Consider the following 24416-nt stretch of genomic DNA (forward strand, 5'->3'; position numbering starts at 1 on the left):
GAGACAGCGGGATATGTGGGAGAGAGACACACAAGTAAGGGTGGAGGCACAAACAGAGCGAAATATGCAAACACAGAGTTGTATCATATATTATGAATACCGTTTTTGTGCACCTATACCCTTTTCCACCCACTACCGAGTGGGTTTATTGTAATTTGATGCCATACCTGGGCAGAGAGGATTGCACGGCAGCTTCTGAATGCCTTGCCCTTCACAGATGGCGCCGCCATTGAGTGGGGCTGGGTTGGTACAGCTGCGTGTGCGTTTCTGGTAACCACGGCCACAGCGGCTGTTACACACCGACCACTCTGTCCATGTCGACCAACCACCATTCACTGGTATACATGGGAACGAAACGTGTTAAAACATCGCTCGCACTACTTGACAAAATAAAAAGACAATTTAACAAATGAAATAAAAATAAGTAAAAGCACAGAGAGACACAAAATTAAAAACATTACATTTGGATTTAATTCTTCTATCAATACATCATTTATCGTTGCACATTGTAAAATGTATAAAAAGAGCTTTCTCTGGTTGTTACTTTGCCATGCAGCCAGACAGTGAATACTGGTCACATTGCTGCATTTTCCATTCACTGATTCCTCCTAATGCCTCTTTTCCCTCTCTCATCCATCTCTGTCAGCGACTAAATCCAGTGCGGAGTGACACCAGGGCTTGTGGCTGAGAACAAGTCCGTGGCATTTGAGATGGTGGAACTGGGCCCCTTTGGAGCCTCCAACTTTCAAATGTGACATGCTTATGAGTGAAGCCCAAAATATTGGACTCTAGGGGAAGACTGCCAAAGCCCCACATTTCTTTATTGTCTGCTCTCTTTCCTCCATGGATTATGGATCTATCTCCTCTCTCCTTCTTTTTCTCCATTGCTCGTGCTCCTGTTCCCAGTGTCCTTGTCGCGAGTTGGGCTGGAAACCACTGGGCTAAACACACAGTGCATGTTCTAGTGCCACTCTCTCTTATGCTTTGGGTTTCCAAAACTGCTTTATGTGTACCTTCACATACAGCACAACTGTGCATAAAGGTGCAAGTACCCAATTTTGATTAAAAAACAAGGACAGCACTAACAGACGCAGTGGTTTGTTGTACTTTCAGTCAAGGATGAGCTGACATCAAAGCAGTTATTCAACGCCAGTGACAGGAAAGCCTTGCGCAGACAGCAACCCTTGTCCCTGAAACCGTCTCTCTTGGATTCACAATTTGTGTTTCTTTATCGCCCTTACACTGACCCCCACTAGCCACATTGTTCTTAATGTTCATGAGCCAGTGAAGAGGGAATTATAGATTTTAAACTCGACCCTGGTGAAAGTATCAGTTTCAAGCATCTGTTCACGTTTGTCTCGTGTCCGTATCCATCCGCATGCATGCAACATTACCTCTTTATTCACTCTGAAAGTGCACAGCCTCGAGCACACATTGTTCAACTTCACAGCCGTGCTGTGCAATAACAGTCACGTTAGCTGATGTTGGGGAAACAGTGGGTGGGTCTTGTGTGAAACCACAGCAGGGGGCTCTTTAAGTATGGCTCAGCCACATCAGCACCTCGCTTACAGTTCAGAAAAATCACTTATCTTCCATTTCTTGCACACCTTCCGGCATGAACAAAATGAGCAAATGTTACACGCCCCGGGAGAGAGAAGGATTCTGCTTTATGCAGAGTGACTTTGAATTTTGTTTTTTGGAGTTCAGCTGCCTTCTTATAGGAATTCAATACTTTTCTTCTGCGCTAGTGTCTGACTTTAGTCATCCCTCATGTGGACAATAAGGAGAAAGAGTTTGTCGGTCAGGAGATGAAAGACTATCGTTATATCTCATTGACTATGTTGTTGAGTGTTAAGACGGTGCTCGTTTACCATAGACAATAACTGTGGCTGTGGTGCTGCGTCTCTTGGCCACAATGTTCTTAGCGACACAAGTGTAGTTGGCAGTGTCAGAGAGGCGGGCCTGTTTGATGATCAGGTTGTGATCGATGGTGATGTAGAAGTTTCTGTCATCCGCAGGATCAATAACTTCCTCGTTCTTCAACCACTCCACCTAAGGGGAAGGAGAGAGCACAACTTGAAAAAAAAGAGAAAGGACAAAGAGCTCGGAGACAACAGAACAGTCTTTTAAACAGACGCTGTGAGAACATGTGACAGGTTGACCTCATTCAATTGTAGAACAATCACAGCAAAGTGTTTAAACAGCTGTAGTTTTTCTCGTCTCCGACTAACCTCTCAAATAGCAGTGAGTGCCACGAGTAGAGCACAATTGTTTACGTCTCTGAAGGTCCTGCTACAAAAAGTCAATAGCTATCATGCTCTTTTTACTCTCCCCATAGAACAAAGCACTACAGTAACAGCAGGATGGTCAGGCAGTAGAGAACATTCCTGAATCTGAGAGTCTCTCTGACCTTTCCTTATGAGTTTCATTTCTCTAAATGATACGGGTATTGAACTCCTGGCACTATCACAAAAATTTAGAGCCTTTATACGGCAGTAAATCACCGAGATCCTTTTTCTCTTCAAGAGGTGTAAAGGTTTGGAAGGCTTTAAAAGAATAACATGTGCCGCCTCACACTCTGAAGCCACTTTGATTCAACAATATTTGCTGGTTCTCTGGTTTTCTTCAAAAGGAGCTGTCCAGTGATGGGGAGACCTGGCAAATAGCTAACTTCTTGTGTATTGTGATATCCCATGAGGAGCGGGGCCAGATAAGAGATAAGACCCTAAGGAGCCGTACAGGCGAAGATAAGTAGGATGTTTATAAAAGATTGTGCTCTTGAGAGAGAAAGTATCTCAAAAAAGTGGGACAATAACCTGATATAAGGGCCGCCACGACAAAACGATGTTGTTTGATTTCATAAGAAACACACACATGGCATGTGATGCCGGGATGTACAAAACATTGGGCGATGTTGTAAGACCAGCATTGTTAGAACTTTCTCCGAAGAGAAGATGTGCTGATTGTGACATGCACTGAGTTACATGCATCACCAGCTTCACTAGTATCTGTGTTTGCTTGACATGACGGATATCAAAGATGCCATCAGCGTCACACCTCAGCTGCCTGCTTCGTTATCCAGTGGGAACACATTGGAGAGGCTGAGACGAAGGTATGTTCAATACTACACAATTATCTCACAGTCAAACTCTGCCTACCCAGTCCTCCTTCACATGAATGCACACAACACTTACATTGTGCAGCCCATAAAACACCTATCACCAAGACAAACTTACATCTGACCAAACACTGGATGCTTAATATCCAGCAAGACATATAGTACTACTTAATATCAGCAGAGCTTTACAGTAAACCTCCGTAAGTGTGATGTATAGTATATACTAATTTGATGCTTATAAGTGTTTTTCGCCATAAACATATATTAGCTGACTCAATCTCGTGGAGAAAGGCAGGATAGGATTCCCTCACAAGCCATCTACTAGCTGAAATTAAATCTCTCTCACGAGAGCGCATTGACACAAAGTGCTGCATAACATAAGATGCGATGTATCGGTCACTCAGTCGTAGATATATCTTATACGCCATCTTAATTCCTCAACATAATGGTACAGCATTATGAGCGACACTTCCCACATGAAAAAAAACAAACATGTCTTTATATTAGCAGATGCTAATTTCAATTAATTCACAACTAGATGTTTAATGAAAGCAGCTTTATTATCACACAAATCAATGAGTACTGCAGTGTGGACTTAGACATAAGACACAAAACATTGAATCTATGGTAATAGATGACTATGTCAATTCGGAGGTGTCAGTCTTTCGCATTTTTTGTGAACTTAAACTATTCAGTAAGCGTGATGGTGCAAATGACTCAAAACGCTTTATAATGGTTATTCCAGGAATTTATAGCAAAGCCTGTACATATGTGTTAGGTGTATATATTTAGGCGTTTCAGTATATTGCTATTTAGTTGGCTTCTGTTTTAATTTCACTGCAACAAATGTGTCTTGACATCTGCTGAGGTGGCAATTAGACATCTGTCTTGACTTTCAGGATTGGAGCACATGAATTCAATAATAACTCACAAAACCTCCCTGAGGTTTCAACACTGAGATATCCTTTATAAAAGTCATCTTATAATACACATTAGTAATAAGGTAAATAACTCCTGTGCATTATCTTGATCTCAAACCTGCAATCGTTATAATGAAAGCATAAGGCACTATTACCACTCCATCATTAACAGGGAGGCTACAGTGATTAGAGTGAATGCATCCATTGAACAAGGTTTATGTAGATTTTTGTATTTTTTGTTACAATACCACCACTCATTTTAAAACTGAATGACACTAACAAAAATGACAAACATGACCAAAGAGAAGGACCCTTGCGTTTAGGGAACAAAGACGATTGCCATTTTGTGTCCTTCGTTCCCTGTGTCATGTTGAAAAGCCCAATAAAACAAATAAAGATGATGCAAACAAGAGAAACGATGGGTTTTTGTTAACATCATAAATATTTTGCTATTTAGAGCTCACATCAGTGTGTGCAGAGCACAGGATATTAGTAAGTAAAAGGCCTATTCTTCGAATCGAGACGGACAGCTGATACAAAGAGGTGGTTATCCAATTTTGCACCAATCGCAGAGGCAGCGTCTCCCAACGTGCTGCTCTGAGATGTCAAGAGCACTTTTATATGAGAAGATAATTAAAAATTTAACAAAAGCGCTTTTCCGCACAGATGGAGGGGTGGGAGGGAGGCCGAGGGAAGAGAGATAGAAAGTGGAAGAACCGTACATCAGAAGTGGGAACGGTTGTGCGAGAGCAAAAGTGAGCAACAGTTCACCCATCATTTATTCTGTACCGAATATAATTAGGACTCATTAATAAAACTGGAGATGAAAAGGTAAGCCAATCTACACCACACTTGTGTAAAGCTTTCAAATGATAAAAAATCTGCAGAAGATTACATCTCGTATAGCATTTGTCCAACTTTCTCGCAAGCCAACAGACTCAATCACCCACACACACACACACACGAACGCGCACACACTTGCAGCTCGTTAGCATCTGATTGGCAGTGAAACATCCGGAGAGGTAATTGGCACATTTCTTGTCATTAACGAAGGGAAATTGCCACATGTCAGCTGTCTTAAAGAGAGGGAGTCTTCCTATCTGGTCGGAGACAGCCAAGTGACAGAGCAGGAGAGAGAGAAAGAGAGACAGCAAGAAAGATACCTGAACCTAGAGAAGACGTGAAGGAGACGAACAGAAAGTAAGACAGGTAGGCACAAGACAGAGAGGAAGAGATAGATGAGTGGGAGGATGGCCAGTAGTCATCATCACTGAGAGGCAAGGAGCACAAGACGGAATAAAGACAGGGAACGGCGAAAAGGTTACAAAGAGGTGACTTTGTCTTGAAGAGGTGTTGACTGTGTGAGTGAGTAATGAAAGGGAAAGACTAGAGAGCTAAACAAAAGAGAGATATCTTTTTCATCTCTGGAAACTTCACAGACCAGAATGTATCTGGTGCGATTAAGGAAAAATATTAAACACAGGTTAGAAAAAGAAATTGCAAAATTCCTGGAATATTCAAGGTATAAACTTTCCAGTGGAATTAAAGGGAATGCATGCCTGTTGTAACGGGTGCACATGTTCAGGTCTTTTGAGGGACCCACCATTGGGGTCTACAGCCTCAATACGTCACTTGGGACGCAGCTTCAGCGTCCTTCCACTGTCACTTCTTCTCCCACCAGCAAAACACAACTGGCTGCAGACCAGACTGTAACCATCGAGTGGGATGCGTCTGTGCTCTGTGCCAGCACAGCACCAATTTACCCAATATATAAAACACACTGTACACAATCCCCTCACTTGGTAAGCACCAGTACACAATCCCCTCACTTGTTAAGAACCAGTGCAAGGCAACACCATTCACTACTCATCTCTGTTGTGTCAGAAATAGAACATACAGCGGAGTGTGGGGGTGGAGAGGGGTGTGAAAAGGAAGAACAGGGAGAGAAAAAAAGACTCCTGTGTGAGACTCCTCTACAGAAAAATCATTTTGAGCTCTCCTGCTCCTCCACGTGAAGCCTAACTATCCATCTAATGTAATTTATTCATTTCCCTTTTTTCACAGCATATACCCACCGCAGGCTTGAATGACACACCTGGAGAATGGACCACAAAAGGTTACAAACTGATTATTCAATCACTTACTATGAGACAACAAGCCATATGCTCTGCATCTGCCTACATGACAAGAATGGAAATGTGAGCTGTGTAAATATTAAGAAGCTGAAATGCGCCAAGATGTGATATATTGAGGTGTGATGGGTGTGAATATTTGTTTGTGTGTGTGCGCCTGTATTACTTGTGTTTGTGACGGTGTATGTGGAGGAGAGAGGATGAGGTAACAGAGATGGAGTTGGAGTGGTTCCGGTGATCATACAGAAGACAGATAACTGAGACTTGAGCCAGGAGTAATGGCCTCCTCCAGCTCAGTCCTGCCTAAAGCGCTCCACATTCTGCTGAAGGAGAACAGCCATTTCTTAAACCCACTCCAAGGACAGCCAGACCACTTCACTGCTGCAACACAACTCTCTCCGTTTTCTCTTGCACAGTTCGTATGCCTCTTCAAATATGATTCCTAAACACTCACTGCCTACAGTGCAAGCAACATGAAGTTGGGGGGGGGGAGTTGGGGGGTTTTCACCACTCTCTTTTTCTACGTTTATTAGGGAGGCATAAAAAAATAAAAAAAATAAACATTTGTTCAAAAATTGGCATATGAATCATCCTTGGTCGACGAAACGGTTGATTATATTTTGATGGTGATGATGTGACTATGGGATATCTGCCATTACACTGCTCATTTTGTTTTTAAGCCAAAATTGTGCTACGTTTGAGTGTGGGTGGACAAGTAGTTGGCTGCAGAGAGACATGGCACATTAATGCCATATTATGTGAAATATTAAATATACTAGAATAAATATTACTAAGGCTGTAGCTTTGCAAGGTGGAGAGCTGTGCGATACACTCTGTGCATGCAGTCCTTGGTCTCCTCAAGTCTCTTCTAGCCTTTAGAAAAGCTCAGTTGATAACTCCACCGTGGGAGAGGGTCTTTGTGCACTGAGAGGTCAGAACTCTCTTTGTATGCAATACAACCTCCAGGAGCAAGGATAAAAAAAAGCTGGAACCGATTCACAAGTTCAGCATAAACAGTTTGAAAATAATTTTAAAGTGATAAAGAAACGGTTTCATCTCAGAATGAGAACTCCCTCATTTACGCCTCATTGCCATGTTAACAGAAAATACCACGAGGCATCCAGCAATTCACCTTCCCTACGAGTCCAGGTTGCGTAGAGAAGGGTGATTTCTATCATTTTAAGCCCTTTTTGGAACTGTAAACAAAGAAGCTGTGTTTACCTCGAGGGCTTGGGAGAAAGCCGTGATGGTAGGTGAACCAGCGATTCAAAATACAAAGATTGGCAAGGGGGGGTTTCAATACACACGCCGCTCTTGTAGCCCAAACATGTAGTAGTTTCTTGGATTTGTTTTCTAGTATCAGTTTATCTTTGCATCATTCTCGAGCCCCAAGCAGTGCTTCTTGTCTTTGCCCTGTCATGAATTATATCTTCTTTTCTTTCTCATAGGTGGTCCGATGGAATGCATGCACAGAATAAAACCCTGGGGTCCAAAGCTGTCCATATAAATGTTTGTTAAGGCCTGACCCAGCGGAGGTAACAGTAGAAAAGTGCAGGGACTTACAGAGGACAGCAGCACTCACACATGTTGGGCTATTGGAGTAAATCACAGCCTTTGCAAAGGGAAACTACAGTGATTGACAGGTGGGTGCCTAAAGGGCAATTGGTTGGTTGCCAGGGGGGGGGATTTGGTCTGCCCTCCTGACACATTCTCTCCCATGGGTAACCTAAATGAAAACACACTTCCTGTTTCACTGGGCACTGAAGTGTTGTTAATCTTGACATTCCTGGCCCCCCTCATACACTACACTATACAGCATTTTGACTGGGATGAAGCACTCAGACATTTTTTTGACAAGGTGACCCGATGAGCGGCAGTCTGCGCTACGCCCATTAAGTGGAACTGGACCTAACATCAACAGTAATCACTGCCATTTACATGGTCTGATGTGTGGAAAAGGTGAACGCTGGATCTCCATAAAGAGCAACAGTCAAGTTTTTCGAACCAGATTAGATTTAATAACGTAACAGTCAATGCTGTGATTCATTACAGGCACATTTAGTGAATAAGAAAAAGGTAAGAAAACATCATTTGAGCTAAATAACAAAATCTACTGTCTCTATGGATTCACATAATACATGTGAAACCCTTGAATTTGGCTCTGGCTGCTGTCCCAGCTGTCTAAATTCATCAGACTTCTCTGGATGAGGGAGTATGAAGTAAAGATCTTTACGTTTCCTAGCTTTCTTCTCAGTAAAGCCAGTGGACTTAATCATGGCAGCAGGGCCTCTTCCCTGCAGAGCATCAATGACTCGTTACCCATGATAACACGGCAGGACCCCGGCTGACTGAGGAGATGCCTGAATTAAAAAGCCGCTTCCATGGAAACAGGCTCAGCAGCTCACAGTGCTGCATCACCTCTGAACTCTTGTCTTTCTCTCGAGGCTGTGACAAGTGCTCTGAAGTGGAGATGGAGATGGAGGGCATGGGAGAAGAAAAGAGAAAGGAACAATAACGCTGCATTCTTTCACAAGGAGATTTAAGTCAATTTTATGAGCCTGCCACATGTTCTCGAGTATGAAAAGAGGCTATTGTTACTTCTGTAGAGGCCCTTAAGATGTCGAAGAAAGAGCTTCATGGAGGTATTAAAAGAGAATGATCAGTGTTAAGCTGAGGGAAAGTTTTCCATCCCCATCTTTACCTTTACTCTATCTATGGCCAGCGCTCAGCGTGTGAGCGCACGTAATACAGAAACCAAGCCTTTCCTGCCAAATCACTCCCTCTCCCTTCCGTCCAATAATAGTCTCGACAGTTACATTTTCCTTCTGCTTTTGATTAAGTATATATCAAATATTCATGGCAATGGAAATGTGTAACAATGACTTTTAGGGGGCCTGGTGAGTGTCTAATATATTCAGACTATACAAGACGTTCAGATGACTGGATCCTTGTGCTATTTCAGAAACCTCACTCGCAGTATTTCAGTCTTTTGAGGCCAAAGCTCCATTGGTAATGGTCGCAAGGAGAGCCAAAATAAATGTCGGCTGCTTGTTTTCTTTGTGTGTGTGTGTGTGTGTGTGTGTGTATTCCACAACTCCGGGACTATCTGTACACCAGAAAATTGATGTATGAAGTTTGAATAACCTGTCAAAACAAAAGGGCCAGGATGCCTCAAACTCAACTCCGAATATGAAAAAACCTCTGAGATGTCAGATGGGAACTGTTTCATATCTTCTTTTTACGAAAAGTTGCTGCACCATCACAGGAGCAAAGCTGATTATTCAGCATAATGTTTAATTTTCGGGGCAACAGCCGCTGCAGGAAGCCAACAAAGACTCAAAACCACTTAAATAGAATAACAGAACGTCATTACTGTGGTAAACCGTCGTGAAAACCTATAATGTAAATCATCTGTAAAGTGGGAAGTCGAAGAGGGAACACAAGACCGATGCTGGATAACATCAAATAGCTCAGTTCCACTTTGTAATCTGAGATCAAAACTAATTGTGAACGACTTACTTTGATTTTTGAGAATGTGGGCTTTGTAGCTCTGAGGATGTTTCTGTGTGTGGGGGGTGAGTTACTTTGCTAACTCTTCGTCTAAAACAGCTGCAACAATGTGGCATTATAGCTGATCTCAACAAAATATCTTCATTAAAACTGAAGTAAAAGTGTCAGTGCTCGGAACTATTATAATGTTAGTTGTGTGTTTGAACCTAAAATCCTTATAAAGCTCTTTTATTCTAGTTTGAAAAGGGGAAGCAGTACATTAGCAGTGAATCTTTTTTTCTGCCAGCAGGTCAGCCACAATCACACTGTTCACTCCAGAGAGTAGACGTTCAGTGCTCAGCTGAGTTGTTGGCAGCATGGCATCATGTGTGCCTGGGCACACAGTCGTGTTAATGTCCTTGCTGGTGCCCCGACATGTGGAAAAGCGGGGATGTGATAGTTCATGTGCGGTCAGCACAGTGTGTGTGTGTGTGTGTGTGTGTGTGTGTGTGTGTGTGTGTGTGTGCCACACAGCACAATGTCCATCACATACATTCCACATGATTTAACAAAAGTGCTCTAAGAGTATGGGTTTGTGGCTCAGTCAAAGCCTGCCATTCCGCTAGCTTCTCCCTCGCAAGGCAAAGCCCTGGAAAGGAAGCCCAGAGTGAACTGACAGCCCACTGGAGGCCTGACAACAACCCACCGGATCCAACCCAGACAAACCTCAACAGCTCCTCTCCCTCAGCGTCTCTCATCCCCTCGATATTATTTTTTTTGTCTTAGAGTGGGTGAAATGTGACATATCCCTCCTTCACAACGGCTGCTACACATTTCTGTAGATTCATATGTAACTACAGACTTAGCCCATCTGCTTTTTTTTCCGAGGCTTTTTCTCCAGCGGGCTTGTGTGAGAAAAGCCCTGAAAAACACAGATGAAAAAGCAGCATTCGGTTTTGTCCTTTTTCCCAGTGAGGCAGCTGTGTTTGAGTTCGGAAAAACAACTTGTGGAACGGAACTGTTGTCTTTCTTTTGTACCCCTGAGGTAAGTGTGAGTAATTAAAGAAGCTAAAAAAGGGCCTCTGTACACACACACAAAATCCAACTTGATCATAGAAGTAAAAGTAAACCGTAAACAATCACTGCTCTTCGTCAGGATACAGAAAATGATGCATGCTGGGAGAATTTTAAACAATCTGTTCTTTCTTCTTTATTTTTATTTTTTTAAAGACGTGAACTGCCTGCTACAAATGCTGAACATCATATCCTAAATGTTGACCTCATAATATAAAAAGTTTAAATAAAATGTTCCTAGTAGAATTTTACTTTTCCTCTCGTTTGTTGAATAGATGGCTAGTTTGGTGATGGGCAACTATATTAAAACAACACTGATTCTACTTGATCACACACACTTTTACCCAGACTGAACACACAGTAAATGTTGGCAAGCCTCTTATTTACCCTTCATTGAAAATCTATGTTGCCACAGCATAGATATCTCAGAAAGCATAGATGTGTCATGATTGGACCCCAGCTGAGTCTTTAATAGCTGCACAGAGCCAATCCAGGATTGACAGAGAGACCTCAGACAGGCAGCAAAAATCACCAGTGCTATATGGCTGTTACAGCAACACTATCAGACTGAAGCCTGGATTGTATAAGAAGAGTCTGCGGAGTGGCAGTCCCAAACTTTCGTCCATTTAGCCTGTCAGCACTTTCAGCGGGGATAAATGCTGTGCAGTTCCACTCACTTAACTCGGCTTTTCCTGGTCAATCATAAGCCTTTACAGAGTTCAGGCCCAACACCCCCAACTCAAAAAAAAAAAATCAAACCACTCTTTCATCCTCTATTTATGTTCCTGCAATCACAACTGAGCCTTTTCAAATGCAGCGGTAACAGTGCTCTACTGTAGGGTAGGGAGGAAGCAGAGCAGGGAGGTGATATTGGCTGAGCTAAGGTAACACGGGGACACAACTGGTTTTATTCTTTTTTCCCCGCTGCAGATAATTAGAATTTCTTTTCTCCTCTGACCAATTTGCAGGGACTGGCTGATGTTCAGGAAATACCCAAACAGTCTAAATAGCTCAGGCAGTGTGGAAAAATGTCCTTATCTGAGCGCTGGACCGTGTCGCATTTATCCAGTGTTATATTATTACAACTTCTGAAATGAGCAGAGTTCAAAACTAAGGAAAATTCTGCTATCAACACAGTTTCTATGTGTCATGAAATAACAGAACCATTGACTGGTATTATGAAAACGTAGAATACATCTTAATAAATACATATGCTAAATATACAATGATGGACATTTTAGCTCCCCATTATATACAACAAAAACAACATAATCACACCAGAAACGATGCCCACATTTCAGCTGAAACGAAAAACTGTCAGTGAAGCGCTTCACATAAACCTCTTTGCAGAGCAGCCAGTTTATTGGATTTGAGATGAGAACTTTTGGCTGGGCTTAGTCTGGATAATCACAACTGCCTGCATTTCTATGGCGAACATGTAGAAGTGCATATTAGAACCTATCTTTTCAAACTACAAAATATAACGATCCTAACAACTACAATTCAGTGGCCCAATGAAATGTATTTTGAACCTTACCTCAGCAGCTGGGATGCCTTCAGGTGGGCGACATTGGAGCAACACTTCCTGTTCGAGGGACACTTCCTTCCCAAGAGGTTCCTGGTCAAATGTCTTCCTCAGGTCTACAATGGACAGAAGCACATTGTGTATCAATATGTACTTATATCTCATTGACAGGTAAATGTAAGGGCTATTTAAAAGATATGTTAAATATTAAATACTGATTAAATCAATAATATAGTATTGGTATACTAGCAATAAATGTGTGTTTTGTTGTGGCAAAATGACGAGAAGAGACGACGAACTGAAGTTTGCAACCAGCGGGAAATGTTTTAATAAGCACACGCCCAACATACAACGAGTTCAGCAAAGCCTACAAATCCGATGTGTTACTTTTCACAGATTACTTTTATAGTCATACTTTACCCCCCTTACGTCACTTTCCACCAATCAAACAAGTGGGTTGAACCACAAACAGAGCACATCTGATTTCTTCACTATGTCATGCTCTCCTGACTTCGTTTGAGTCAAGATAACCTTTTGGCAGAACACACGATTCGTTTACGGGAAATGTTTGGATACAAATAGGGGTGATCGACTACAATTTGTCTGGTCTCTTCCTAAGACTGTTTTTATGAAACCCAGTGTGTTCAACATAACAGTTATATAAACTGTTTACTTGTGAATCCAAATGTGTTCAGTTCAATCCTAAGTTATATGATGATTTTCTTCAACAGTTTGAATGTTAGAAACATTAACTGCTTCATTTCTATCGCCCTCTCTCCTTCAGCTAACAGACAAACCTCCCTGAAGTAAGATGTAGAGAAGATAGATAGAAGGGGATCTCTCACCCTCCAGTGAAAAACTAATATTTTTGCGGCGTGAGAGCCCTGACGGAGTAGTGCAGGGCAGGGATAGTGGAGCTGACAGGGCAGGATTACTGAAGGTGTCATGCTACACTGGAACCCAAAGCCCATTAGACATATATCATAACCTGCTGCACAGACTGAGACAGGCGCAGTGGGCATCGTACACAACAACAGAGGGGATGGGAGAGAGGGGAGCGAGAAGAGGACTTAATGGAAGACTTACAGCACCATTTGGGAACTTTGGAGTTACTGAAGCATCAAATCTACAATCAAACCTCCAAACTCCACTGATAACATTTCCACAGCCTTTCCAATAGTCTTGGCAGAAACAGTTTTAAAAGCCTTTTTACGGACACATTTAATCAAAAGCAGTAATGACATCCAATACAGCATGCTCTAACATGTTTTTCCTATACATCAATTATACATACAGAAGCAGGCATGAGCTGAATTCTGCAACTATGCCAACCTTAAACCGAGGCCAGTCCCGCTAAGAAAGGCAAGCATGACGGAAGAGTGAGATAAACCAAGTTGGAAATGATATCTGTGCAAAGACTACAAGCTGAGAGGTTATAGTGAAGCATTAAATCAAGCTCAGACCTTGAAGGGTTGAACTAAGCAGGAAACATACATGTTAAAAGACTGAGATGCAGCTCTAATAATACTGCAAAAAGCCTGCAACAGTAAGATGCGTGTTGGGGGTCTGTGTTTAATTCACTTTTAATATCCAGGTTTCTGATACCGACACATTTCTTCAGTTCCTCCTCTACTGACACCCAACTGTGTCCAAACCCAGAAATAACCCCGGTAAAGCAATTCAGCAAACGATATGGCAGATCTTATACACAGAACACTATTATTACAGTAATGGACTGCTACTGACAGTGTGTGTTAGGATAAAAAAAAAAAAAAGTATTTTACAATAGAGAACTGTACAATAGCACATTGGTTGGGAATTCAAGGTTTAGATGCGAGTTGAGTGTAGATTAAAAGCACCTTCAGATGTGCAGTGGCACATGGCAGAATTTGTACTTCAGAAGTTGAAGCAGACTGCACATAATAAGTACAATGTAATAGGCTACAGTACCCACGTCTATAAACGTAAATAACTGTTCCTCAATGTGTGGGGAGATTGCGGTACGTGTGTGAATGGATATAGTAAGGATAGATGTTACGTATTCATCACTACTATAGAATATAAAGAAGACAGTCCTAAAACATGATCAAAACAGAGGTTCAATTTACTGATTTCATCACTTTGTTCAATAGCTATTACATGAGCACACATTATACTTAAATAGAGACATTTCACTGTTCAGCTAACGGTTCCACTTTCCCTGCAGGAGAAACTAGATCATGTTCTTATTACAGACTACATGATCAGGCTACACCTGGAGGCCCCAAAGAATACATATAGTCATTTTAAGGTTCATTTTTTTTATTTGGAAAAATGAACCTTAAAAAATAACAAATTCAACCCATGTCCCAATTCCACCTGTGAGTATGCATGTCTTCAGGGGAATAATAACCCTAACTCCACAATTTCAATGTATTATAAAAGCCAAAAAAGTGTGAGTGTTGAATTGAAAGCAATTTCTGTAAAAGTCTGGTATGAAATTAAAAGAAGGAATGACTGGAGGGGCATATTGTGTGACGTATAAAGCTTTATGGAATTTGATCCGAGGACCAACAGTTTGTTTTTATTAAGATGGAAAGGTAAGGAAAGGAAAAGAGGCAGCAAAACTATGTCTCAAAGGGGCACTGCTGTTTGAAGTTGTAAGAGTCATTCTACTGCTGCTCTGATGTCAGAACGACAATGTGGAGATGAACGCGAGTTCAAACTGCCTCCACAAGATAAAAGAAGATGTAGTCACAATATGACAGGTGAGGAGAAGAAGCAGGCACACTGTCATCCTACACAGGAACACACTTCATGCTACACAGTATATGCACTGCAGACAAATCCAATAAATAAAATATGAATTCTCCATAAACCTATGAAGAGTCAATCAGTCTTCCCTGGCTGCTCAGTGTGTCGTATTGTAGCAGAATGGACCATGATGCCTAGCAGCCATACTGGAGGTGGCATAGCAGGTTTTGGTTTGGTTTGGTGTGTTGATCATGAGAAGGAGTAAATACTTAATAACCTCCTTAAACCCAAGCAATCGAAACAAAAATGTGTTGTTGCCACATAATAAGCTTGTTTTGGATATTTCTGTTTTTGTTTCCAGAAAACCCACCTCGTCTGTATTTTATTCTTTCAGTGTCTGTTACTCCCACAACTACCTCCAATTATTGTACAAAACATAAACACCACAGAATAGCCTGAATTAAATGATAAGAATTAATTGCATTGGCCAGTGTTTGTGAGTATATGTAAAATATTCATGCTTTTTATTTTGTTTTATTCGCTTGTTGTAGCAGATCAACTACAGCTTGTTCAACCAGAATTAAACACCCAGTGCTTGTTTTGTTAATTCCATCATCCTTTGCAAACCTTTGACATTCCCCTTGATGAAACACAGTAAGTAGCATGTAAGTGATTATTTTTGCTCTGCATATTTTATTGGTTGTGGGTTTAAATTATGCTCCCCCTCTAGAGTCTCTCTTCTCCTCACTCCTCGTAACCCTGAACAGTACTGTGGGACACTGAAGGGTGTGGGGGCCAGCTGAGTCGACATTCCTGTGGGAGTCGCACTATTCCCTCCTCAGCAGATAAACACTTCCAGCCTCGCTCGCCCTCAGAAGGATTCACATATGACAACATTGCCTTAAGAGGGTACAGTAAGTTTGGCTGCTTTTCATGCTAAATTACACCAGCCTTACACTTCAGAGGCTTCCTCGCTGAGTGAATCATAAGGTACTGATGCGGACCTAGATTAGGAATGACCATGGAGACTCGACTTGTACTCGTAAAATTATAATGCTACAAACAAACAAACAAGAAAATCAATTTCCACCTTTCTCAGTAAACTTCACCCTTCGACAATCTTTTGAAAGGCATTTCAGTTGATTTGATTCATTTATTTAATTTGGTTGTATGCACATGCTTTTATTGCCTCTCTTTTTGGCAAGCAATCACTGCTCCCCAACTATGGAGGCCAATCAAAACGGTTTTGTGGAGGTCACAAGAAGAAAAGGCAATCATGGGGAATTTACACATTCATCCTCCGGCAGGCACACAGAATCTCTCTGACAATACTTTTAGCCAGACCAGCCTTTTTTTTAAGGTCTGAAAAGCCAGCTCTTCAACACAACAACCCCTTAACTTGCCAGCGCTGGCGCTGACTCACCGTCTGATTAAACTGTATATGTTTAGATGATGGGAGAGGAAAGGAAAACAAGCCCAGTTTCCATTAGCCTAACAGGATCGAGCCCGGCTCTGAAGAAGCCTGCCTGAAGAGAGAGCACAGCAGAGGAGCTAATCCATTCAGCAGAAGCTAATGGGAGGGGAAGAGGGGTCCATTGTGATTTGAGGGATAGGTTAGTGCTGGAAGGCTGCTCATCATGGGTGATTATAGGAGGTGGAGCAGCGGGAGTGGGCTCGGCGGGGGAGACTGAGAGGCATGATTCTGATTCACCGGGCTAGTATAACAGCAGCAAGTGGTAATGAGACGAGCTGCTGGTGTTTGAAAAAGAGGGATTACACTGAATTCAAAGAGCAACTGTACAGAAAACAGGGGGAAACCATTAGAGCGAGAGAGTGAGAGACACAGCAATATGTAGATGCAGGGAAAGAAAATGAGAATTAGGTGGGATCAAAATCGAGAGGGACAGATACTGTATATGACGTTACCAAGTGAAAACCATGGATATTGACTCCGTACTGTGCTACTCTGCAGAACTGTATAGTGAAAATGAAATCATTCTGACAGTGGCACAGAGTTGCCGGCCAAACAGCGATATCCCCATCACGCCCTCTCCAGCAGTGATAACAATACATTTGATGCAGACTACAATACACGCTGCAAGTGTGTGTTGCATTCTGTCTGGTTGCCACATGTCAGTCACAATGAAGTGACAATTGAAATGACTTAGTCAGGAGTTGAAAGTGTGCAGCGTGATCTAGCTTGATACTACAAAAGAAGTCCGTCCGGGGGGAATTTTGACAACACATGTGGAAGCGGTTGTGTTATGTAATATGTGTGTTGTGTTGCAGAAGCAATGCCTTCATGTCACAACTCGAACTACTCTTACATCTCTGCTTTCCTCACCATGCCCTCTGGGGTTTCATTACTTTTCAGATTTTGATTGGCACATCCTTTGGGAAACAGTTGTGAAAAAATTAGCCCAAACTTTAGAGGCAACAGAATGTTTCTCTTTACTTGGAAAGGACTTGTGTTATGCATCTCAGTAGGAGGACAAACACAAAGCCAGTGAACAAATGAGGACCACCTACAGAAAAAAAGAGGTAAAACTGGCATAAACATGTGCCGTAGCCTCTCTAATGTGTATACACTGCTGAGGCTCTCCCCATCCTCTGCACTGGTTTATACTGTACACAAGGAGAGGGATTCAGATCCTGTCGGCTTTTTACCAACTCAAGTTCAAAGGGACACTTGAGTCCCTTTTTTCACTGCTTCTATCTCCAGAATCTGTAAATCCGTCCTGATACACAAGTCAGTCTTTGAGATGCATTTCCTTGGCAGCCAAGACATTTTGTTTGGAGAGGAATACAAAGATTAGAGAGAAGATAAAGACTGAATAATGGGATGAAGAGCAGGATGAAGGGAGGGGAGAATACTCACAGGCGATGCGGACGTGGGCTTTGCGGCTCTTGGTGGTCCCCGCAGAGCTCCAGGCAACACACTGACACCAGAAGTCCTCCGGCCCAAACAACTCCTCCACCTGCTGCCGAGTGATCTCTATGCTGGCCTCTCTCACTACCAGTCCTGGGAGGAAAGACAGACAGGAGTGAAAGGCAGTATTAGCACATATCGACAGGGAACAAGCGCTCCAATGAACTGAAACAGACCAAAATTAATTAGTTTATACACATACAATATACACTACCTTGTAATCACAAATCAGTACAATTTAAAATCAGTCGCATCACATGCTTTGACACTGGGTATTTGTGTCAGTCTGGCCCCGATTCCAGAGCCAGAGAGCTGAGCTGTTTGGGTCCGGGCCCTGTGGGGGAGGATTCTCGGCGTCATGGCTACCACAATCCTGTTTGCTAACTCCTCTGATTACTGCTCATCTGGGTGCCAGGACCCAAACAAACAAATCATCCTCAAAACAAATGCCTCTACCCACAGCTGCCCCTCTCAAGCAGATTACGCTGCCACTACAGTGTGTGTATGTCGAGCATGCATAGGAATTGTGTGTGTATATAAATGAATGGGTTATGTGGTGCACGAGCATTCACTGAAGCTACGGATACTTCACATGCAATATCGTGCCTTATTGCAGCTCAATCCATCATCCCGTTTTGATTGAATGAGATATCTGTGAGGACAATGGTGGTCTCATGAGGTCCTTGTAAAAATGAGAAATGTGCTATAGCAACTCACTGTACTGTATTTAAAACATTAGGAGACAATTAACACTTTGATTTATAGTATCTGAACCCATAATGAGCAGGACTGACACAAAAAAAGGACAATTATTCTGTGTGTTGATACCTGTCATGTGATCAGGGGACATGAATGACTGCGACAGCACTGTGGATTTTTCACAAGAACATGCTGAGACCACGCTGTGAATAGCCAATGCCACCTCATCATCAAAGTGCTGCTCCGTTAGGTATAAATGTGGGGGGGTGTTCAGCCCACTGGAAAAAAAGTTAAGTTGATGTCATTTTCCCGGAACTGTCATGCTCAAGTACCTGGTCAGCAATAATGTGAAAATGGACTGTGGCATTCAAATTATGGCCTGTTGAACGGCCTTTTGTGTGCCCTGGAAACATTCTCTCCAGCATTACCACCAGGATGGATGCATCTATACAATTTATTTTTTTTTGTCCACCATGAATCAGATCGTGTCATCGGCATTACAAACCACTACCCCGGCAGCTTTCTTTCCCCCGACTCTTTAGTTACTCTGTTTTAGAGATGATTATGGTCTGTAGCTGTGTCTTATTGTTAGCTGACATTACGACAGAAACTGAGTCTTCTGTTGCAGTTGTAGAACAACCAATAAGGAGATTGATGAGTTCTGCACGCTGTTCTTGTACTGAGCACTTATGTGGTTACCGGTAGTCATTTAGTCGTTGTATGGTATTGACCATGTATTGACATTTCTTACTACAAAGCTGCTACTGTCTGGAAGCTTTGAGTCAGTGTCTCCAGACTCATAACCATGACCAATCTGTTTACATGAACAGGGGTGTGTACATCGTATTCTTGTAACAGATATTGTACTTTTGCACATTTTAATGGCTTACGTTAATTTAAAAAAACAAAAAACATTTATATAGTTTTCTCAAACATCCCCTACTGTCTGTCCTTTGTGCACACCGTTGCCTGCTAATTCAAAAACAATGGGGAGGCTGATGTCTCTCGAGGAGACACAAATTAAAAGGGCTGCACAGAGTGCAAACAGGGGGCAGTTGCAGAATTAATGATGCGGCCTTGTTGTAACAACGCTAGCTAAGTACTTAACTGGAGCTTGTCCAAACAAAGGTGTTGTGTTTTAGTTAGTGAGGTAACTTAAACTAGTATTGGGTGTTAATAGTTAGCCAGCCAACAGTTCGACTTCCCTTTATTTAAGCTTAGTATCTCCTTATTCCTTCGTTGTTAGATCTAATGAGCCAACATGTTGTCAAGGTTGGTAGGTTAAATATTATAATAACATTACTCATGCATGAGAAACGTCCCGCTGTTGATAGCAGACGCGATCTGTCAGATGTTACGTTAAGGTACTGAACTGGATTAGGCTGATAACTTTAAAGTAACTTTAAAGGCTGTGTGCTAAACTAAGCTACTAGAGCTGGAGCACGTTGTTTTTTGCAGTGACAGCAGTTAATAAAATAAATTACGCCTGGTTTAACTTAATTAAACGTGTGTTTTTAACACTGATTAAATAACTTCTGTAATTGCCTCATTGCTAACAAATTAAAACTATTGCTCCTACTGTATATTTAATAAGTTACCATTCACGTTATGTGTCTGTGTGTTTTTTTTTACTGAGCTTACCCAAGAGATGCCGTGACATCATTGTCATGCGCTGCCTTGTGTCACAAATCAGTGACTCATCGTGTCCCAATGTTCATTCAATCAGTAACCCAATCTTTGCCTTAAATCTAATTCATTATATTGTGATTCACTAGTCTTCCTGCTGAACTAGACATAAAATGGACCTTTTTGTGACACACTGTGAACCTTTGCCAGTAATCTAAAATTGAAAATTGAGTGTGAAAGCTCACTCATAATGCAATAGATTTATCAAGACAAATCTTATTATCAAATCTGTTATTATAATCTGTGGGCAATTTTGACCTTTTACATTGATTGTTTGATTTGGAAAAGTGACAACCGTTGTGTTCCTTTAATTTCCCAAACATTGCTTTCAGTTTATTGTGCCAGTAAAAAGGCATACAAATGTTCATAACTGCTGTTGTAGATATCGCTACAATGGAATGGAAATACTTTAAAGCAAAGTATTTCCACATGAGACCGACGGTATCTTAGCAGTCGATATATTTGTCTCAGTCTTTTTATGCATATATAAGCCCACCTGTATTCTCCTCTTCTGGATGATCACAATTTGTACAAAGGTTCAGGATCTGTTTTACAGTTCGACTAGGTTTACACAGTATGTGCCTGAATTTCTGGTTGAATGAAAAATGAAAAGGGACCGGGTGGTTGAACAAATTAACATGCCATTTTACTTCAGGTTCAGAGCATTCACACAGCCTCCTTGTTCTGGCACACACACCAGGCAGAGTGACATCCCACACACCAGCTAAGCGCTCATGTAAAATTTACACAGTGTGCCGACAGGCAGGAGAACAGCCGCGTCTGTTGTGTGCACATTCGCTGCTGCATGTATGTGTCCACATGCACGTGTGAGTCTAAGGGCGCGTGTGTCTGTGGTTGTCTGTACTGGATGCCAATGTGTCTGAGAGGATGTGGATTGTTAGTTTGAGAATTTCAAGGATGGATGTGATGGATGTTAGAACATCACAGAGTAGTAGAGGTAAAATCAATAGTGGAAACAATAAGAAGATTCTCCAAGGGTGTAAAGCATGCGCCAGAATCAGTTAATTCTTTTCCATCTGTGTTCCAGACTGTTTCTGAAGAAGGTTCTATATAGCGGGGAAATATCCGTCTGATGTTAGAATAAACCCTCTGCACCGTAAGATAGCCTCAAGTGACGGTGATGACCAGCTATAAGTCTACTTTAAGAGTAATTCATGACTTCATTCAAGCAGGATTAAACTCTTCCTGACGTGTTGCACTTGAAACACATCAGAAGGATCACTCTAGCGATGAGCAGGGCTCTGATCGGCCTGCTGACCTCATCCAGTGACTTCATTTGTTTGCTCATCTAGCAGCTCTCAGTACACTGTATAACATTACAATGATAACAACAAAACACACACAGACACAGACTCAATTTGCAATCGAGAGGGGCAAGCGAGCATGGTCCATGTCAGGACCAGTGTTGAGGGGCTACTTCACACATGTCAATGTGGCCATTAGCAGTAGAAATGATTCTACAACAGGTCCCATTAATAGGCTGAAGTAGGGTGCCTCATTGGAGATGATTTATTATTAATGTGGTCATTAAAATGAGCTAGTCTAGCTCCTTAGTGTTAGCACTGGCTAACATTATTGATCAGACCAGTCAGGCAGAAAAGGAGGCATTGGTCATTGAAGGAGCACTGAAGGAGGAGGAAGGGGGTAAGTGCTCTGACTATCCGCCCAGATGAAGAGTACTCGTTTGATCTCCTGACTCGTATCTCAGAGAGTGTGACAAGGTGTCTCCAGTGTATATTACAGTACTGTAGCTGTGCCTACTTATAATTAATTTGCTGCTCATTCACTCATATCAATTCTCCTTTTGCTGACAACGGACTCTAACATGCCCTCACCACTGGGAGGTAAATGCATTGGTGTTCAGGTGACAGGAGGGTGAGTATCTGAAGCTAAATCATCACTGTGGGGAAGGCCAATTGTAAAAAATTGCCATCACACTTTGTTCCTTCTGAGCCCCTTTTTTTACTCTTGCCTCACATTTTGTACATGTGACCTAAATCTATGGTTTCTTTTCATGTGCATCCTCATTATTTCACACAAAACTGGTCTCAGTTCAAATCAGATTGGTTCATGGTCATATGTTCACAAAAATACAACTTGCCATCCATACTGCTCCCTAGCTGAACGTTTTTTGCCGGTGGTTTTCCCTTAAGAGCTTGTGTGTCACGTGCGCTACATGTGTGTCACATCCATTGGATTAAAAAGCATTTAGCCAGGAAATAGACCTGCGTGAGGTCTCTTGAAAAGTCGCAGTGGAGAACTGGAGGTAAATTGTGTCATGCTGTGGAGAACATTGTGCAGGGAAATGCTACCAGCGAATCAAGCCCCCTATTGCTGATTACATTGCAACTACTGATGCCACACAAATTGTGTCTCTTGTTCCTGTGTAGCACCTTGTTGTCATAGGAGTGTGAACATCTGGATGAAGATGCAATTGATGCAGCCTGTAGCTTAAGTCTCTTGCACTCTCTTAATCTCATTATCTCTCTTTTCGTCTAAGTTCTTTCTAACATGAAAGTGAGACATAAAGACAGGACGAGAGAGAGACATAAACACGGGGGTGTGGGGAGAGAGGAGGGTAAAGAGGGAGAGGTCCAATTTCTTCAGGCTAAACTATCAGTGGTATTGACCAGGCTGGCCAGTTTCTATCGGTGCTCCTTTTCTGTCAATCTGGGGAAATCAGAGAGCAATGGAGTGGGTTGAGAGAGGCTACAAACATCCATTGGGCTCTTGTGGTGTTGTGTGTGTGTGTGTGTGGGGTGCAAGGGCATAAATGAATGAATATCTGTGCAGTAAATAGCCTGTGGATATGGTTGTGTAGAGTGGGTGCGTGTGTTGTGTGTGGGTTGTTTTCCATGTTGATGCTTTTAGCACAAACCCTTCTGACACAAAGGCTAAGAGCCACTGATACCTTCACCCTGTTCTTTGTTATAATCATAACCATGAAACACATCCTCAGATCTGTATATTCTTACAAAAGTACACCAGGTCAAAATGAAAGGATTTCAGGTAGCGACTGAGGTTGTTTTTACAATACTCATTTTATATTTGTTCGGGCTACAACACTCCTCTGTATCTGTGTGTCTGCTTTTATAGTTTGCAACAGCTTGCAACAATGCTGTGTGTTTCATATAGTTCAGTAAAACAGCACTTGATTGTTGTATTTTTACAAAATACCCTAAAAACAAAACGCTTGCCGATCCTTGAAGTGTATGTAAGTGTGTGCTTACGTGCCTAAACATTCAAATTTAAGTGAAGGAGCAGCTGTCAGTGTGTCTGAGCATACAGACGTGTGTGTGTATGTGTGTGTGTGTGTGGCAAAACACTGGGATGAAAAGGGTAAATGCGATGTGATTGTTACCTGTGGGCGACAGAAAGAACTCAATTTCCAATACAGCAGCTGAATGCAGCCAATCAGTGCTGAACTTGTTGTGTGTAATGGCTCTGGTGCCGTTGGAGGCTGAATTCAGCTAAAAAAAACACAACAACCCTGCTGGAGCTTCACCACACCGTTACCTCCTCTGGATGCGTACAAACATGTACATAGACACACAGCTACACGCCCAAAAGACACACACACTCCACAAGTTGTGGTGCTTGTCAAGCCTTTTCTACAGATAAGGTGATGCACTCATTGATCATTGATTTAGATGTGCACTTAAATGCGCGTGTAGCTGATCTGTTTCACTGACCAGAGTTTTCGTCAACCCGCTCCTCCACAGTGTGCTCCTTCTGGTGAACCCACTCGCTGTTGCACTTGAAGTAGATCTGGGTGGCGGGCGTGGCCTTGCAGTACAGGTTGACCGGCTTGTTCTTGACAATGTAGGCCTCCTCCGGTTCCATCAGAAACACAGGCAGCGGCTCGGGCGGATCCGAAGGGAAGGTTTCCGGCAGATCACCGAGACCGATGAAGTCATCCTCAACTGTAGAAGAGAGAGATGGAAAGAAGATGAAGTGAGGGAGGAGGGCAGAACAGAGGGAGAGAGCCCCAGAAAGAGAGAGAAAGGGACAGTGGGACAAGAGACAGTGGGACAGTGTATTATAACCACAGTCTTTGCATGGGATTATCCATCCGCGCAGCACATAGTGA

The 24416-nt window shown here is 42.3% G+C and overlaps 1 protein-coding gene across 3 annotated transcripts in view; it reads right to left on the minus strand.

Moving 5' to 3' along the window:
• The window catches only part of unc5cb (unc-5 netrin receptor Cb), a 103335-nt gene that overhangs the window by 20443 nt on the left and 58476 nt on the right, over positions 1-24416 (minus strand). For all 3 annotated transcript variants that reach the window (XM_031860153.1, XM_031860152.1, XM_031860151.1), the window contains exons 2-6: positions 24019-24249; positions 17870-18013; positions 12271-12374; positions 1872-2052; positions 168-335 (exon numbers count right to left, since the gene is read on the minus strand). In XM_031860153.1, the coding sequence (XP_031716013.1) occupies positions 168-335; positions 1872-2052; positions 12271-12374; positions 17870-18013; positions 24019-24249 (828 nt within the window). The remainder of the gene's footprint in view (positions 1-167; positions 336-1871; positions 2053-12270; positions 12375-17869; positions 18014-24018; positions 24250-24416) is intronic.

Source organism: Anarrhichthys ocellatus, unplaced genomic scaffold, assembly GCF_004355925.1.
Source record: "Anarrhichthys ocellatus isolate YVR2014 unplaced genomic scaffold, GSC_Weel_1.0 scaffold23, whole genome shotgun sequence".
Classification (NCBI taxonomy): domain Eukaryota; kingdom Metazoa; phylum Chordata; class Actinopteri; order Perciformes; family Anarhichadidae; genus Anarrhichthys; species Anarrhichthys ocellatus.